This window comes from Podarcis vaucheri (genome assembly GCF_965113315.1).
Source record: "Podarcis vaucheri genome assembly, chromosome: 11".
NCBI classification, from domain to species: domain Eukaryota; kingdom Metazoa; phylum Chordata; class Lepidosauria; order Squamata; family Lacertidae; genus Podarcis; species Podarcis vaucheri.
The window spans coordinates 64484311-64504262 of NC_138749.1; the positions used below are offsets into that span (position 1 = coordinate 64484311).

Below are 19952 nucleotides of genomic sequence, written 5' to 3' on the forward strand. Positions count from 1 at the left end.
CTGGGCCTTCCTGTCTGTTTCTAATAGGTCATTGCCTTCCTTCCTCTAGTCACCTTTCTCTTGCCAAATCAAACTTGAACCTGTAATAGGACCTGAAAAACCTGATAAATTCATTCATTGAAAAGGCACATTCTCTCAGTGGATTTGGAGACTAAGATAATAATCTCTGGGTCAAAAATCAAGCAGATAATATGGTCCCTCAGCCTTTGGATATAATTCCAGTGAATTTTAGTGGCTGAGTCTTATTTTAGACTTTAGCCCATAGATCTTTGGCCTGATTCTGCCGTTATCTGGACAAATAGCAAAAAGTTGGAAGTTTTGGTGGGGATCCTATTGGTATGTTATACTGTCATTTACTTCCTACTGGATACATTTGTCATCTTGTTTGTTTTAATCAAACTATCATTTTAGTAACTGCTGCTCATTTGCACTGCACAAGTTATTAAGAGGCATTAATGTATTCAGGTGTCAGCAAAGTTTTGAAAGCAATGGAGTCCTGCAGATATTTTAATCTCCTGCTCAGTGATCACCTCCCTGTGACTTTACAGTTTTATAAATGTTTCTGATTCTGCATTCATTTGAAAGAGGAAGGAAATACTGAATACTTTATATTCTGAAGTTTCAAAATTAGAATAGCTGAAGGAAGAGAGAATACGTACTCTACAAATAAGTAATCTGGCATAAAAATTCTTTTGTTACTGCTTCAAATTAGGGGGTATGGGTGGGGATTTGGCTGAAATTTATACTGTTTTTTGTCAGGCTCCAGAACAGCACCAACACTTGTGCTGAAAGAGGACTCTCAGAAAATGGCCCCAGAACATAATTTGTATTATAGGTTCTTACTGTTATGAGCATTTGCCACACTTGGAAATGTGCATGCTGAGGCCTGGGCTGTTCAGAGAATTTACTTGACTGTCCTGTGATTTGTGTCTGCTTTGTTTCTTGTTTAGAACAAAGGAAATGGGTTAAACACACCATGTCCAACTCCTTGGTTTTTATACTGGGCTGACCATTTTGACTGAAGCCTTGGTGACACAGGGAACAGGTGCAAGAAACATGAAGGACTTCTGTACCCTGTACTCCTTTTAATGTTTTGATCCTGTCTGGCAGGGCATTGTCTCCACTGAAAGCATTGGGCACAATGATCTTATCGCAGTGATGAATTGGACTCTGCAGCTTTGACATTACAAAGAAAGAGTTCTTGCTATGTTTCTGCATAAGATTTGAGATTAGCTGCTATATTTCATTTGTTTTTATTGTTGGCCCGTTTCAGTCCTTCTTAGCATGCCATGTATAGTTGAGCACACCAGGCGTCAGTTGGCATACGCTGTACTTTCTTTTTTTACAGGAATTAGAGCTTCATAGAAAGGTATATGGGTTTAGGGTTAATCTTGCTTATTCAAGTTAAAGGCATCAAGATTCCATCTAAGGAAATGAGAGACCCACAGTGATTATCCGCAGTTACAGGGAATATTTAAAACCTGCTAATACTTAGGAGGGTGGTTTACCCCTGGTTGGAGGGAGCAGGAAACAAGGCCATGTTCTCTTATTTGCAAGCTTCCAGGGGCCTCAACCCATAGTTGAGTGGGGGGCAGGTGCTGGTTTTCTCTGAAACAGGAGATGCTGCACTAGGTGGACTTTGGATCTGATCCAGCAGGGCTCTCCACGTTTTTATATGGATCATATCCTGGTAATAGAGGAAATAAATTATCACATTAGCCTGTGTGTACAATTGGGAAACTGATCTGCAAGTGGAACTGAAAGTGGAAGACTGGCATAACATTTGAGAGAGCTGTTCATCTTTTATTATGTGACAGTTTTAAATAGCTGTCTTAAAAATCCAGATGGTAGGTGGCTCATGATCTCTCTCTAGCTCATTTTTAAACCACTGTTGGGGCAGGTCAGTGCTTGGGAGGAGGTATTTCAAATAGCAGATTTTCAACATGTGGTGGTGTGGGATAAACAGGTCAGAAAAGCTTAGCAGGAATGACCATGCCTTGCTGTAACTGCTTGCATGGCAAAGAAAGAGGAAACTTGTGATAAAACATTAAGAAATCACTGAGAGTAGCCAAAAGGTAATGCCTTATAAGGTATTAGGACGGTTTGTGGGTGATTCAAAACCACAAGGGAAAAAGGAGGAAAACAGTTAGAAAGCTATTGCACTTGCTTAAAAGGGCTGTGAATATTAGTCAAGCCGCCCCTGGTGGAGCTAACGCTAATCAGCATGAAGAAGGGGGGTATGTAACGGTGGGGGTACATATCGAGGGGAAAACATGAAATAGGTGGACCAGGAAGTTGGTAAACTGCAATTTCCTAAACAATAGGAGATTGTAGGAGGGAAATTTGGACGGGCTTTAGCGTATAAAGTACCTTTGATGTGCCCTCTTTGCAGCATGAGGCTGGGGAGTTGCTCGCGCAGCGCTGTCTCAGGAATAAGCAACCTTTGGTTTTGCCTGATCTCAGTGTCTGACTCCTTCTTCTCACAGAGCAATTGACTCCCTTTAGGGAAGATTCCTGGGGCAAATTAGTCCAACAGGTGGGGATCTGAAATTTGTATAGGACTTTTGGTTTGAACAGCAGCCAATTTCTCTGCTCCCCGTCACTTGTCTTTTTCTTTTAACCATCTAGCCTGCTGAAGAGTTCTGGGGACCTTGAAAGCTTGCACACTATTTTCTGGCATCTTGGTTAGCCTAATAAAGATGTTTTCTTAATATATATTGGACTTGATTGACACATCAGAAGCTCCAGCCTATATCTTGCTGTATTTTAATGCCCTGGGGATGATACCATCACCAGTCCACCAATTGTTTCTTATTTAATGCTGGTAGCTCAGCCAGAGTTAGCTTAAAGTGGAATTCTTCAAAGGTAAAGTGTAGAATTCTTCACCGCTGAGATGTTGCGGACAGTGTGTTTACTTTCCTTGAATCTATTCATTGAATATTCGAGATATCCTGAAAAACAGAAAATTGTATAATTTTTTTCGGCAGGAGGAAGGAGGTCAGTTGCTAAAACTAATTCAGTTTTATTATCCTAATAGTTTACTTGTGATTGCAGTTTATGATAGTCCTGTTAGCATGGCATGAAATGGAGTAATGGTTTTTAACAGTGCTATAGATTTTGAAGCAAACTTCTTCAAAGGTTATTCTAATGGCTATAAAGACAAATCTTTTGTGTGTGATCTTGTGCAAATGTGGCAGAACCTGGATGAAAACTGGCATATGCTTTTGAGCTCTGTTTTTTGCAGAAAAATTCCTCTAAATATTTGGGACTGGCCAGATGCTGACAACCCAGGGCAGGGTGAAGGGGTGCTGCAGACTGGGGGGGCGGGGCAGCACTGGTCTGTAGGGACCTGTACTAGCCAAGAGGCAAGAGTCAGAATCAGAGGAAGCTTCAGAGCTGGAGGAAGAGGCAGAGCAGGCAAGTGAAGGAGAGGGAGCCTCTCCACCCTCCCCTGAGCCACTGTCTCCAAGAACCAGGAGAGAGCAGAGTGAGCGCAGCCCGTTAGGGAAGGTGCATCAACTGGTGGAAGGGGGCTGGTCCCCAGTTGCTGCAACAGCGCCATAGAGTTCAGACCTAGGAATAGCTGGCTAGCCAATACAGTGATGCGCACAGGTTTCCAGAGCTGTTATCTTGGATAATAAAAAGTTAACTTTCTGCTGTGTCCTTGGCTAGGAAGCACCATTGGCACTACATTAGCTTTGGAGTAACCTGGTGGAATACATAAAAAGGTAAAGGACCCCTGACAATTAAGTCCAGTTGCAGGCGACTTTGGGGTTGCGGCGCTCATTTCGCTTCACAGGCTGAGGGAGCCGGCGTTTGTCTGCAGTTTTTCCAGGTAACGTGGCCAGCATGATTAAGCCGCTTCCGGCTCAACGGAACACCAAAACCAGAGCAGTGCAAAGAAACACCGTTTACCTTCCCGCTGGAGTGGTACCTATGAATCTACTTGCACTTTTGGGTGTGCTTTCGAACTGCTAGGTTGGCAGGAGCTGGAACCGAGCAATGGGAGCTCACCCCGTCGCGGGGATTCAAACCGCTGACCTTCTGATTGGCAAGCCCAAGAGGCTCAGTGATTTAGACCATAGCTCCACCCGCGTCCCTGGTGGAATACATACTCCCACATAAATAATTTCAGGGCATAACTAAAACGACTCCTCTCACACTTCAACATTAATCTTTTCCCCACCTTTTGTTTTTAATCTAGTGATTGCATAACATGCAAGCCGCTGATCCCAGAGGGAGGACTCCTGCCTTCCTTCAGCCTCAGAATGGAAGCAGCCATAAATCTTCTGGCTATTTCCCTGGAAGAATTGTCCCATTTCGTCCTCCTCCTCCTCCAAAGAACCAAGCTTCAGCCAAATTTACCTCTGGAAGACAGGAAGCTCGTGCAACAGTAGCCTCCTCAGCAGATGGGCAGCGCAGTCAAGCGGAAGCGAGCAGAAAGAAAAGACACAAAAACACACTCATCTGCTTTGCTATGTCTAGCTTTTCATTTTTTATTGCACTTGGCATTATTTTGGGGATAGCATCAAAATATGCTCCTGATGGTGAGTTTCCATTTCCACTACTTAGTACCACTACTAAGTGCCAATAGAAAAATCCAAATATTTGTACTGCTGTTTTGGAAGAAGATTGATAGTTTTTAAAACTAGTTTTTGTATAATTTATAATTGTATAATTTAAAACACACATAATTATTCCTCTGTTGAAAAAGCAAAAGAAAGGGACCTTTCTCTATTGTTGACACTAGTGACTGTGATAAAGGCCCATTGGCTTTATCTGTTCTCACGTTCTGTGCTTCCACATCAAAGTTACATAACGTAGCAGTAGAGAACTATTTGTCAGCATCCATATAGTCCCGCTCAAGGTGGCATTTTCCAGAAAAGTGTGCACCGTATTTTTTGCTCCATAAGACACACTTTTTCCCTCCTAGAAAGTAAGGGGAAATGTGTGTGTGTCTTATGGAGCGAATGCAGGGGGGAGGCAGGCAGGAAAAGCCCCCCCAAAGCCGCACACAAACTCCGTGCGGCTCTTGCGGGCTTTTCCTCAGGAGGGAGAAGGGACTGACGCAGCCAGTCAGTCCCTTCTCCCTCCCCGTAGAAAAGCCCGCAGGAGCTGCACGCTCCTTAAAGGGTGCGCGGCTCTTGTGGGCTTTTGCGGGAGGTGGGGGTATTGCCATAGCCGCACACAGCTATGGCTCTTTGCTCTTTGGGGCTGGGGGGGGGGCCCGGGCTTCCCCGGCAGCCCCAAGAAGCTCGTGGAGCAGCGGGAAGGCCACGCGCCTTTCCGGTACTACCCAACCTGCTCTTTGGGGCTGTCGGTGGGCTTCCCCCCGCCAGCCCCAAAGAGCAGGTCGAAATGAACTCTCGCCGCACTCTGGAGGCTTCGGGTTGCCTTCACTGAAGCCTAGAGAGCGAGAGGGGTCGGTGCGCACCAACCCCTCTCGCTCTCCAGGCTTCCAAGGTAGCCGCCTGAAGGCGACTGAACGCACCTTGAACGGCACATTGTTTTAGAGGGGGAGAACAAGAGGGGGAAAATTCTCCCCCCTCTGCGCAGCGCCTCCTGCCGCTTTGCTGAAGGGGCGCTGGGCAGAGGGGGAGATTATTTTTTTCTTGTTCTCCCCGTCTAAAACAAGGTGCGTCCTATGGTTGGGTGCGTCCTATAAAGCGAAAAATACGGTAAATGTCTCCTAGTCTCATTACATGGACAGTGTTTTCTGAACAAAATACAGGACTGCATTGTACACACTGCAGTAGCAGCATGTCTGTCAAGAACACTGGCAGGAACAGCAAAGAACCAGAGCAGAGTTTCTCCAGGTGACAAGGATTCTTGTGCAGCGTCATCACAGCTGATATTCCTTCACCCCACGTGCCCAACAGCTAGATGTCATCATGCATTTAGGGTTGGATTCCCATAATGAGCCCCTTCAGCGGAAGCCCTGCACAAGGACTTTTGCTTGCACAGCGAGACTTCCTGCCCCACCTCTTCCCCCTCTGTGCCCCACCCACACTTCCTGAGGTTGGGGGGAGAAATCATTCCATCTGAACATAAAATTCCTCACGTAAACCAATTATTTATGTATTTATTGCATTTATAGCCCAGCCTCCCAGGAGCCCAAGGTGGTGTACATAGTTCTCTTGCCCATTTTATCCTCACAAGAACCCTGTGAGGTAGTGAGGCTCAGAGTGAGTGACTGGCCCAAGTCATGCAGTGAATTTCATGGCTGGGTGGGAATTTGAACCCTGGTCCTGCTCCTACACTCTAACCATGCTGCTTATTTGACTAACCCTGCAGTTCTTGCTTGGTGGTAATTAAAGTAACTCCTCTCCTTATTAGTTCTGAGATTCACTCCTAGAATGTAAATCAATTACAATGAAGGGAGAAAGAGCTTCTAACCCATTTGAATCCCATGTTTATTTCTACACTGTTATTGGGCTGTATCTCTTATGTTAACGTGATAGAGTTGACTCCAGAGGAGAGACTGGATTAGAATTGTTTAAAAAATGCATCTCCCCTCCTCTTCAAACACATCCAATTATTTCTTCTTCTTTTAGCCTTCCCTTGGTCATTTAATGATCCCACAGTGGGTTACAATGTATAAATAAAACAGATCCAATCAGAGATCCCAACCACATAAAAATACAAAAAATAACCTGCACTCAGTAGGGGGCCATATTAAATCAAACTCCTGCAAAAACCTTGAGCGAAGAGATGGAGTTTAGACAGTGCATTTAAAACTAAGTCTCTCATAAAAATTACTACAGTGTCAAATAACATTTATCAAGTGTTTCTGATAACTGAAATAGTCAACAAGAATTGTCTAATTACTAAAATTCATTAATATAGTTTTAACCATCGTTAGCATTTGCATTGATAATTGGCACAGATGGTTTGAAGAAGTTTGCTTAAGATGAGTGATGGGGAGAAATTCCGAATCTCAGATAACCGGGAAAGGGCAAAAGGGGAGGGATCACAAATGCAAGATCACACTGCAATATTGCTGAGAACCAGTAGCACTACAGGTTGATTTATCCATGGTCTTTGACTGGCGGGTCATGGTCCTATCAGAGGTTAGTCGTAACAGAATACGACCGCCATGCAAGTATAGGGTGAAAGATTGAGGAATGAAGTTCCCAAAGCATGTTTGGTTAAAAGTGAGTCCTTGGTCTGAAAAGGTTGAAGATGAGAGGATTGAAAAAAAGACGGGCCTTCCAGAACTGGACCAGACGTCCACCTAAGATTGTATTAAGTTTACAGCAATTGGTTTGTCACAAATGACTCATCCTCATGTCTAAAATTGTGTGGTTGCTTTGTTAAAACATTTATTTTGCAATTTAAGCTGCTCCTGGGAATCTCTATAGTGAAAAGGGGGGTGTTGCATATTTTAAATAAAAAGCACAGTCATTTTTTTTCATTTCAAACTGCATTCGGAAGGGTTTGGGTTTTTTGGCAGGGGAACTCCACATGGACATGCAAGTGAGCATAACATGGCCAAAGTAACAAGAAGCTAAAGAATAATAAGAAATCTATTGTAATTAAGGGGGAAAGCGCTAAGCAAGAGAGGGAATCCAAAGTAATTATGTTTCATCAGCATGAGCCAAATAAGTTTAATAGCAGGAAGCAACTCCTAATACTCAAGTGAAACTTACTGTAAAGCTTTCTCTAAAAGGAAACAGGAGCAACATGAGTGTAATTTTCACAATTTTATTGCATCCAAGTAAAGTATTGTATCAGGAAATGTTGAATCACTGGTAAGGAAGAATAGAGAGAAGGGAAATGAGTAGTTTGGCTGAATGAGTCAGTAACTTGTTGATATTGTACATGACTCATTGCAGTACATGGGGGCAGAATGGAGCTAATGGCTCCCTTTTTTCACAGAAGGGCTGAAAAGGAGGCCATTGCAGGCTGTGATTAAAACAAAACAGAAAATGGGTATCTTAAACAGTAAAAAATGGCAATTGGATGAAGATGCCCTGTAAACACTGGGACACATATAAAAATGGTCTTAAGGTGGGCCAAAACTCATAAGCTGAAGAGCAATGGTATTTCCTAATGTGAAATGTATACCCAAATGAATTATGGGAACAGCTGAACAGAGAGAAGAACTGAACAAAAACCCCAGGCATTTTGCATTGCCCTCTGAAACTCAAAGAGGGCATGCTCCTTTTCAGGGGCTATAAAATGAAAAGGTAAGAAAGACTGCTGAGTATTGATTGGCTAATGTGAAAGTGCAGATCACTTTACTTGAACTTCATTCAGATTCAGAGGATTTTTCTAATTCTCATGGGTAGAATGGGGAGCTTTTTACTGTGTCTTTATTCAAATCTGATACCAACAGAGTTGGATAAAAATGCTTGAAGCATGAGTTGGCTGCCTTGATACTTCAGTTATAAGTGTTTCTTGCTTCTGTTGCAGAAAATTGTCCAGATCAAAATCCTCGCCTTAAGAACTGGAATCCTGGACATGATCGAGAAAACAGAGTTGTACTCAAACAGGGAGATTTGTTTCGCCTCAGTGTGGATGCTACAGTGCACTCTATAGTGATACAGGATGGAGGTATGTAAAGTGACATCCCAGCTTCAACATAGCTTAGGGCCAAACTGACAAGATGAAGGAGCTGTGTTTACTTATTCCTATGTTTTTTCCATTTACAAGGAAAAAGGAGTGTGTGTGTATAGCCTAAATTTTAGAATGGTATAATAATATAAGTCTAGAATACGTAATTTTAATAAAATACTTTTATAATTACAATGTTTTATATTTTATTTATTATAAAGTTACGATCACACACACACAGTTTTGTGTGTGAATATAAAAAGGTGTAAAGTGTTGGACTAGGACCTGGGGGGCTCAGGGATGAAGCTCGCTGGGGGGCCCTGGGTGCTAGTCACTGCCTCTTGGCCTAACCTGCCTGACAGGGCGGCTGTGGGATTTCAGTGAAGGAGAGAGAGACCCATAGGCTTTACACTGTGCTCCTTTGGGGGGAAAGGTGGGGTCTTGATGTCCTCACTCCTCTTGGTTGTGCTTGGTCACCAAGACATTTTCCTCCTCAGCCCAGTTCTCTTCTGGTATCAGATCTGGGCCTTCAGGAGGAGATGGACGGGATTCTGCTCCCCTCGTAGGCACAAACTTTCTGTTGTAAAGAAAGATCTCCATCCCTACTTCCCCTCATCTTTTGTTCTGATAGTTTTGGGGAGGTGTACTAACACATTGAAAGGATATCCTGGGTAAACAGTGTGAGGAAAAACTAACACTTTATTTTTCTCAATATTTCTTCCTATCTAAGGCATTTTCTGTCGCAGCACTATATAAAATAATGTTGCACATAATTGGTCCATTTTTGAAATTGTTTTTTAGAATATAGCATTTGAAAAGATAGGGAACAATTAAGATTGGAATCATGCAGTATTTCCAAATCTCGCAAGATTACATTATGAAAAGGGCAGGGGCAAAGTTCATAAAGTGGTGTCGTGAATTAGCTCGTTGCTAAGGTAATTACTCGGTAATTGTTTCAGTCATTTCTTTTACTGAAAATGCTATTTGGCGTGAGGGGAAAAACATATGTCCCTAAAACGTAACTTGTATTGTTATATTTGTGGAGATTAACAGATCTCCAAGAAATGACTATCATACTGCAAATGACATAAATTTTTACTGTTTACATTCAGTACAAGTTATATTGGAACAGGGAGCAGGCAGAGCTGAATAACAGAGCAGCTTCAGAACAGGCATTTGAACCCAATCCATCCAAAAGGAAGTTTCCTCCCAGTTTACTTCCTGTGCAGTGGAGAAAGAAACCTTCTCTTCATAGCAGTTAACTTAGAGCATTTGTCGGAAAAAGCAATGGGAGAAGTTTACACTGAGCTCTGCTACCTCTCCCTCCCTTACCTGGGTTGCTCCTGTGGGGCAAGTGGGGCGCTCATTGGGGCCTCTTTGGTTTCCGCTGCCTGAGGCAGCTGCCTCACCCCATGCCATGGGTGGACCGCCTCTGACTTCAGATGTTTTGGCCTACAACTTCCATCAGCCTCATGGTGTAGTCCAAAATATCTGGACACCTGGTTGGTGGTTTCTGTTCTAGCCATCCTTATCCTGCTAAATCCTCAGAGGAAAGTAGGCACGGCCATGTTACTTTTACAACTGTTTTCACTTAATTTGCTTCTTCCTTTTAATATCCTTTCCAAGTTTATACACCTGCATATCTTCCCCATCTAGCTACTTCTTTGTTATTATGTTGTTGTTCTAGTCTGTTTTCAACATTTATTACTCCTGACTTCCTTTGGTACATTTTTTGCAGCTGTGCCAGGCATATCTAATACCTGCAGATTAAACATACTGCTTGGTCATCAGTGTTTAAGAGCCTTACGCAGCAAGATTTGTTTGGTAACTTTGCAAGGGCAAGATCCGGCTCGTAGGATGCAGTGCAGAATGTTTTGTTCAGCTGCTTTTGGTTCTTTGTACTTTTCCTTCCTCTGATAACTCCTTGACAAACTGAGTGATGCAGTTTTCCTTTTGAAAACTGCTTTGTGTATTGAAATATAATGCTCACTAATTTTTTAAAGCTTTGTTATTAATGCAGTGATTAGTGGTTTTTTCTATACCACAGCAAATTTGTATTCATCAAAAAATAGTTGGTTAATACTTACTTTATTGGTTGCTTACCAAAAACATTGTTCCCTATAGGATTGCTTGTCTTTGGAGATGATGAAAAAGGATCCAGAAATATAACACTACGAACACGGTTTATCCTGATAAAGGATGGTGGAGCGCTTCATATTGGAGCAGAGAAATGTCGTTATAAATCCAAAGCAACTATCACCTTATATGGCAAAATGGATGAAGGTGATTATGTGCCAACATTTGGCAAAAAGTTTGTGGGTGTCGGCCCTGGTGGAACACTGGAATTGCATGGAACTCAGAAGTTATCATGGACTTCTCTGTCAAAGACTCTGTATTCTTCAGGATTGGCCTCTGGCTCATATACTTTTGAAAAGGATTTTTCCCGAGGCCTCAATGTGAGAGTTATTGATCAAGACACTGCACAAGTTTTGGCAATGGACAGATTTGATACTTATGAATCTCAGAACGATAGCAGGAGACTTCAGGATTTCCTAAAAGGCCAAGATTTTGGTCGCATTGTTGCTATTGCTGTGGGAGATTCAGCTGCTAAAAACCTACTAGATGAAACCAGAACAACAATACAGAATCTTCTGGGAAGTAAGCTTGTCAAAGGATTGAGTTACAGGTAAAAAATAAAAAAAATGTATTCTGTGCTCTTGTGGGGGAAAAGAAACTAATTTAAATTTCCTTTGGAGTTCAACCTGTATGTTCTAGCTCATGTTTTGACTTCTGCAAATGTATGAATATGATAGGTTGTGCTTCAGAATATATCTTTGGAGGCAGCACAAGGAAGATGGTTAGTGTAATATTTTAAAGTTATAAACCCTTGTGAATTATAACAACTCAGCTTGGAGTTGTAACTGTATACCCTTCCTCCCTCGAATTAGGGTATTTCAGTAATATGGCCATGCAACACTCCAAAATTTCATGCATATATTTTCCTTTGGGTATTCATCATGCTGCACCCCTATATTCAAATTTACATTGCACCAGAGCCTTCCCCCTCTGTTATTTTGGTTTTCATTGCAAGAATTAATACTAGCTATACAGACAAGTACCACAACACTGCTTCTCTTCGTTGTTTTTGAATGTCTGTGTGCCAGTATTTGAAACTGTAAACTTGGTACACAAATTTTTACAAATTTTGATTTTAAAATTGAGCTTAAATATTTATTTTCTTACATTTCTTCTATCATGGACACCAAAGCCCATGGTCCCTGGGCATTGACCATCCAGGCATTGACCACACCTACCTAGCCTTCAGGACACGCTCTAGGAATATTGGAGGTTTGGGGCTGGGGGAGAGCCAGAAGTTGCTAGTTGAAACCATATACATATTTATTGTTGATCGTTTGGTATAATAAAAGTAAATTCTTTTTTTTTTTTTTAAATTTTTATTGGGTTTTCACATTTTATATAGACAAAAACAAAAACACAAAAAACAAGTAAACACATAAACAAAGAAAAAAAAAAGAAAACAACAACAAACATATATACTTTCCCGAAAATGTTATTTCCTAACCCTGGTCATTGACTTCCCCCTACCCCCTCTCTTGCATCCCCATTTCCAAATTTATGTCAGCAAATTGGCATTTCCCTGTCTTAATATTAGTCCTTTTATAAAAGCAAACAAAATTAATTTTTTCTAAGTTGGACCTCAATTCCCTTCCATCGATTTCCCATTTTGTCTTGAATAATGATCTTTTTAACCAAATCCCATAATCATGAGTGTTGTTAGAACTTAATTTTTCCCTCCCTCCCATCCCCGGTTTGCGTCCCTTCCCAAAGCATGTCCAAAATAACAGTTATTAGCCCGGGTTCCTCACGTCCGAGGCCCTCCAGTCTCTTTAGTCCCTCTCCGCCGGTCTTGTTGGTAATCCTTTATGCCAGTCGTCACATCTCGAAAGAGTTCTTTCACCATCAATCCAAAGTCTCTTCCCATATTTGCAAACAGCTGCTGAAGAGTTTCCACAAGGCATGAATCTTGAAGGTAATCAAAGTCAGAGTCTATGTGGAGGCCCCGATTATATTTCTTTATTTTAAATTCCTTAATTTCATAGACTCCCAGGGCCTCCACTTTCGTCTTCTGCATCTTTCGTGGATTTATAGTAGATTTACTCCAATAATCTCCTTGTTTGTATTCCACAGGCGTCAGCTTCTGCTCAGTATTTTCCCACATCACTTCTTCTCTTTCTTGTTTTGTCTTCTCCTCTTCTTTTATTATCATTTCTGGTTCAGCTGTGGATTCTTTCTCATTGAGGTCCTCGTTACATTCAGCAGGACTACTTGTTTCAGAAGTCAAGGTCATCAATTGTTCACTCATAGCCGTAGTCTGCTCTTGTAAGATTCCAACCAAATAAAACATCCTTTCGATTTCTCCCAGTATCTTTCCATCCACAGCCATTGTAGTTCCACAGAATTCCCTCTAGAGGGAATCTGGTTACTTAGTATTCTTTTCCCCAACAGTCCTCTGTCTTGTTATTGTTTCTTTATTTCCAACAATTTTAGATCAATTGTAACTCTTTTTAATCCAGAGGTAACTTAGGTAGCAATTTTCCACTATTAACAGTCCGTTTGACAGCTTTGACAGCTGTCAAACTCTGCACTTCTTAAACCAGCTCCAAAGCAGGACGCTCCCGGGCCCGGGAGGGGGGGTTGTTTACAACAGAGCATAAAACATCCAACACTCCTCTCTCCTGCTCAAAATTTCCAAATCTTGGAAGTCACTGTCTTTTTTAAAACTCACCCTTTACAGGGTAGGCACTCCAGCTTAGTTCTTTTTTCGTTGCTCTAGATCGTCTGCAAGGTAGGGGGTGCGGACTTCCTTTTAGCACATCCCCCGATCGTCTCAAATTCAGTGGATAAATTTCTTAAAAGCCAAGTCCAAATTACTCACGGGTTGTTTTTTCAGCCGAATTTCAAGGAAGGAAGTCAGCGCTCTCCGGTCATGGCTCGCGGCTTCGCTCAGCAGAGGTAGCGATGGACTCTCAGTGCCGCGCCACCCCCCGTATCCCCTCCGCAGCCTTTAAAAAGGCTCTTCGCGAATCAGGGGGGGCGCTTAAGGCACCCGCCGAGTCTTCAGTCCGCAGGCACCGCGCCTGCGGTTTTAAGGGTCCCCGTGTCGCCGGCACGGCAAGACTCGTCCCCTGCTGAGCCGATTCCCTCCGGAGCTCGGAGGGAATCCGCCATTCCCAGATCGCGTCAACCCCGGAAGTCTAAAAGTAAATTCTTTTATTCAGTTCTTTGATTTGTATATTTAACAACTGATAGTATGAAAACAAAGTCTTTCCTTCGCACATGAGTCAGCTGGTTGTGTTGTAATTAGTGGTTAATCCACCCCTGCCTACATGCACTGCAAACATGACACATGCATTTATTACATGGTACATGTAACGTACCTACAGTTTTCCCACATACAAATACTATATGTGCAGGAAAATCATCTTCTAAGAAGCAGCCATAAGACTCACTTTGAATTATGTCCCTTTTGTGAAAGATCTTGAAAGCAGGCCCATCCTGTAAAATTCCCTGGTGTGCTTTTACTCTGCCCTGAAATGGCATCTAAAAGTCATGAGGAGGAAGGGAGGAAGGGAAGGGATTCCAAGTATAATGATGAAACATGTTGTGATTGGTTTACCTTCAGCTCTTGTAGTCCTGAAATTGTTTAAAAGAAAAATGTGGAAAGTTTATTTCATTTCTCTAGCTAACCTCTGTGCAAGATTCCTCTGACTGTCCAATTGTTTTAGAAGACAGATAAAATCCTTTTTCATTTTTCAAAACATTTTCTTTTATTGTTTGCTTTAATTTTTTTATCTGATATTTCTGGATTGTATAAAAGGGTACTACTGCTTTATTTCAGTGTGGATTCATTTCAGATTGTTTTTATAGTTCGTTGTAGGCCACCGTGATGACACTTATTGTGAAAAGACAGGGTAGAATTGTTTAAGCCTGTGCCAGTCCAGTGTATTTGAAATAATAGAGGAGACAGATTCATCTCACTACTGTGTGCAGCCGTTCTTTCATTTCACGTGAGAGGTGTCTCACTCTAATAAACTTGGTGCTGTAATGGCATTAGAGGAAAGGTTAAGGAGTAGATTGCTTTCCAGTGTTGTTTCCTAAGTGAAGTGGTGATTCATGCTGAGCATGAATTAAGAAATGGGGGATATTTCTGATGGATTAGAGAGAGAATGTCTTGTTGCATGGCCTCCCTAGTAAATGTAAATTTGACTACTACTTTAACTTGGTGTGTTTTAGCAGGCTCTTTTACTTCAGACTTGCACTTCTTTGCCTCATGGGGTGACTGGGCTATTCAGAACCAGAGCTTTGGTCATCTTTATGTGTCACCTGAAGATACAGGCATTGGAATTTGAGCTAGGAATTTCCTTCTCATTCTGTTTGTCCCCCTTTTAATTTTTTTTTAAAAAGCATGTTCATCTTAGCAACTTGGCTGCTGGCTTGGTAGCTGGCTGAGAACAGGCCTGAGATGGGCAGCTGACTTTGGCCAGAGGGATTTGTCCCCCGGGGGCACTGCACCACATTGGCTCTCATATGCTGGCTAAAATTCTAGCCCTGCGAGGGCCTGTACTTGACAGTTGCACCACGTGGGTCTGGCTCCAACAATACTGAGCTTTTCCTTGCGCTTGAAAGGCAGAAGCTACAACTGCTGCAGAGCCAAGGTCACAAGCAAGCCGACTGCTGCTCATTGCTGTTTCATACTTAACTCCTTGCTGAAGGCCCCCTACTACACTCATTGAACTTTCCACCTAGTGGGAGGGTTGCATTTGCAGTGCCGCTTGAATCACGCCCCGTGCTTATACTAGAGAAACGCTATAGAGTTGTATCCATGGGTGTTCCTCACACGGACATCAGGGTCTTTGATCCAGTGGAGGCTTCCCTCAATGGCATAGGGTTGGGAGGAAAGTTTCACAGTTTTCCTATTTTCTCAGGAGCCGCCCAGCTCGGAAGCAAATTTTGGGGCATGTGGGGACTGATGGGGGTGATGAGGATTTTGCAGATACTGCCTTTCTCTTATCTACAGCCAGAAACTTCTACTGGATCAAACAACCTTCCATTATCATGAATGCACCATTGGATGCAACGTAACCCAGTATCTTATATTCTTAAATAGAGTTGTAAGGAAACTATTCCATTGAGTTGAAATTCTTGGATAATTTGAAATGCAGCATCAGCAGACTTATGTGCCCAGCAAATGTATTCTGTAGTTCATAACCATGTTATATGAATGATGTAACATAGAGTGCACCCTCGATGCAGTGTTGCCACTTTTGTATTCTGTGCTAGGTTCTTTGGTAATGCTCAGTTTGTGTCTTGCCTCACAAATGCTGCCTGTGGTTCTCTATCAAGTTCAGCTGGCGAATCTTCCTTAGCATTCTTGTGTCTTGGCAGGGAGGGGAAGGGGTGTCCCTCAGCGATGGAGCATTTGCAGAATGCCCTAGGATATCTAGGTATAGGCCTGTTTGAAAGCCCTAGAGAGCCACTGCCTGTCAATGTCAAAAATACTGAGCTAGTCTGATCTGATACAAGGCAGTTTTTAAAGTTTCTATGAGGAGCTTATAATGTGGAAGCTGGAGGGACCTGGAAGCTCCTTTTAAGAGACACCTTCTCTCTCCCCCCCCTCTCCCTCCGCCCCCCTCATTTGCATATGAGATGGGGAATGTGTGTGCTCTTATGGTGTTTGCAGAGCAGTTCATGGTTTTGGAGCGCAGTCTTGCAGAGTCCTCACTGCTCTGATTTTGAAAGGGAAGCAGTCTGCTATTGCCACTCCCTTGTCCCCTTTAAATCCATAACCTGCAACATTGCAGAGGTTCATAGTACAGTCTATGCTTTTTCACTGTAATGGTGTCAGCCCTCTCAGCAGGCATCCTAGCCAATTCAAACGAGAGTGGATAACATCCATATCTGAGGTGCCTGGACTTGCAGTTGGACTGTTATGTTTAAGACTGGTGACTGTACAAGCTTTTCATAAAGAACACTGAGCTAAAAATATCACACAACAGTTTTCTTGAGCAGTTGTGTGCTGTTTAAATTTAGCTCTCCACTTGTGGAGGTTCTAAATGTAAGAATTGCTGGAAATGTTGATACCAGCTGGCATGCAACTTGAAGGAAAAGAGGGATGGTTGGAAGAAAACGAAATCCCTTGGCTTTGGTGCTGCCAAGTCAGAGCTGGCTTAAGATTAAAGCTAATAGGAAAATCAGGAGTAACTAGAGGCATGGACGTAATGCTGGGGCAGTATAGCTTTTCAAAGCTGGGGTTAGAGAAGAGAGTCTGGAGGAGGCTCTTGGCTTGCCTTCTGCTCTTGAACACGTAATTTATGGGGTGTCTACAATGAGGGCTCCATGCCCGCCTACTCAAATGTCCAGCTGCAGCGCTGGCAATCTTTTATCAGCAAGGCTCCAGAAAATATAGGCATGGAAACGTTTTTCCATTATTGGTCTTCAGCATGGACCTACCAAAGAGTTATGGCAAGGCACACAGTTAGTTCCACTGTGGTTCAAAATGCCAATCCTGCTTGGCTCTTTATCAGTGAGGCATAACACCCTCTCCATCCCCACCAGTTGTTTCAACACAATAGAAAATGTAATGAATTTCACAGAGTTAGGGATGTAATATCTTTTACTGTTTTATGATTTTCCTTTTTATTGGATAATATACAAATATATGTCATTGGTTTCCATTTAGAGGAGAAAGTACTCCTTTCCAGACAATTATGGGATTTAATTAAAATCTAATATTTCCATCTCCCACACTGAGAGCTGGGCTTGCACTACTTCTTCACAAGCAGTTGTGAGTAGGACACAGCAGTCTATATACATCCTCAGGGTTTTTTGTGGGGGGAGGGATATGGCAAGTGTTGCAAATTTTTGTGACTTCTGACAAGGGAGATGATAGCAGTAGTACTTACAGCCTTATGCCCCAAAGTTATAAAATTATTTCTCCTTTTTTTAAAAACGGATTTTGAAGAATGTTACAGAAAACTAAGAATAACAGTTTCTAATACATTTGTACATGCTGCATTCTTGCTCCTTGTAAACACCTGCACTAAGGAAGAGTTTTGTACTTAAACATGTATTTTATTTTTTCCAGGCAGGCCTGGGCTTTAGTTGGTGTAATTGGTGATGGAGATTCATCGTGTAGTGAGTCTGTGAGAAACTCTGAAAACCACAGCACGGGAGGGAAAGCTATCGCACAAAGAGAATTTTTTACTGTGGACGGTCAGAAGTTTGCTGTGAGAGCTTTCAGTGAATGGGATGATGGTATGAATATACTTTATTCTTTTTTAAAAAAGCAATACAGGTGATGCAATAATTGAAAACAGTCTTGTATAGCTGGAACTACTTAACTCTGAACGCACCTTCCTTCCACGCACCTGTGCTGTCCACTGTCTGCTCTGATCCTGCTGGAAACCAGAAGTGTCTGTTCCAAAGCAAAAATCCAAAAGGGAATGTAGTTTATATTATTCTGTTCATGGAATCAAAGAATTGTAGAGTTGGAAGGGACCCTTAGGATCATCTAGTCGAACCCGCTGCAGTGCAGGGATATGCAGCTGCTCCATATGGGAATTGAACTTACAACCTTGGCATTATCAGCAGTCCTGTGGTTATAGCCAAAATAATAGAATACAGCAAGATGGAAGGATAGATCAACCTGCTGCCAATAATAATATTAATAAAGTTAAACTTATTTGCAGATGTTGAATATTATTATAATTATTTGTTTCTATATATATTGAGTTGTTGTTTTGGAAAACTGTCAGAAATGTGCAAAAGAAAAAGCGTCCCAAAGCGCCAAAATCCTGACACACTTTTTCCACACAAAAGGTGGCAAACATATACCATCAGTGCTGGAAGTGCTAAATCCCTAGCACAGCTATTATGTGGGGCTCAGATCTGGACTGGCACTTACCTTGTATCTACGGAAGCTGTCCAATCAAAGTTTCTAAGGCAAATTATTTCTGTGCCACCCTGTGTCCCAAACCCATCATTGCGCTTAGAGGCCAATCTCCCTTCGGAAGAATTACGGATCTGGCGCAGGACATTTGACTTCTGGCTTCGCCTAAAATCCCCCCAGTCTAATATCACTAGTGCCTCAAGACTGTTACAAGAGTGCCTGATCTAAAATAGTCTATCAAAAACTGCACAACCCCACAACAGCTACTCACCGTGGATTATAGTAAAGCAAACAGTCTAATTTGTCAACGCCTAAATGATATCGATCGTCAGAACAATAAGGCCACAATAAGGAAATTTTGCCCATGGTATGACCACTTTCCACTTTCCCACTTTGATTCTCTGGCACCCTGTCTGCATAACCTAGCAATTCCAAAATACAGACACGCTTTTGCTCTCGCAAGATTGAATGTCTTGCCCTCGGCTGGACTTGGGGGACGATTCCAACAGATTCCATACAAAAACCACTTATGTCACTGTGGAGATGGCAGCACCGAATCAGTGGTGCATGCTCTCCTGGCTTGCACTTTTTACAAAGACATTATGACATTATCACCCCTCTTTTATTGTCCATTCCGGGTCGCCCAGCCCCTGCCACAGTGTCTTGTCTCCTGGCAGATCAAGAGGCGCAGATGACAGCAAAGGCGGCAAGGTTTCTAGCTGGGGCAGTCAGAACAAGGTCCGCCATTTGACTGCTGATTCAGCAGCGTGTGTTATATAATTGACTGCTTATTTTTTTCTGTGCATGCCACAATGGTTTTTTGTTGCTATGGCTGATGGCTGACGCAAAAAAAGTTTCATTCATTCATTCATTCATTGATATGCACACTTACTGTTTAATAAAAGGTCAACAACTTTGGGACACCCCCCTCAAAACAAAGCTCAAGAACTTTGACCTGCCCCCAACCCCCCCCCATGGGTAGATCACTGCCACCCCCCCCCCGAGTAGATCACAGTCTCTTGGGAGTTGAACGTCCCTGAGATAGATGGTTCACTCTTTTTTCATTGGTCTTTTCCTTTGTCTTTAGTTCCCCACCATTCCATTCTCCTTCCTACCTCGTTTTCAGTTTGTTTCCTCTTAATCGGAATTGTGTGGTTATTGAGTCTCTATTTAGGCTGGTGTTTTGCAGGGTGTTTACCCCTTAGGATTGTTGTTGTTTAGTTGTTTAGTCGTGTCCGACTCTTCGTGACCCCATGGAACAGAGCACGCCAGGCGCTCCTGTCTTCCACTGCCTCCCGCAGTTTTGTCAAACTCATGCTGGTAGCTTCGAGAACACTGTCCCACCATCTCGTCCTCTGCTGTCCCCTTCTCCTTGTGCCCTCCATCTTTCCCAACATCAGGGTCTTTTCCAGGGAGTCTTCTCTTC

The 19952-nt window shown here is 42.6% G+C and overlaps 1 protein-coding gene across 2 annotated transcripts in view; it reads left to right on the plus strand.

Moving 5' to 3' along the window:
* CEMIP2 (cell migration inducing hyaluronidase 2) overlaps positions 1 to 19952 on the plus strand; it is a 60235-nt gene that overhangs the window by 9554 nt on the left and 30729 nt on the right. For both annotated transcript variants that reach the window (XM_082241499.1, XM_082241500.1), the window contains 4 exons: positions 4205 to 4547; positions 8416 to 8556; positions 10681 to 11242; positions 17723 to 17892. In XM_082241499.1, coding sequence (XP_082097625.1) covers positions 4217 to 4547; positions 8416 to 8556; positions 10681 to 11242; positions 17723 to 17892 — 1204 coding nt within the window. In that variant the 5' untranslated portion in view covers positions 4205 to 4216. The remainder of the gene's footprint in view (positions 1 to 4204; positions 4548 to 8415; positions 8557 to 10680; positions 11243 to 17722; positions 17893 to 19952) is intronic.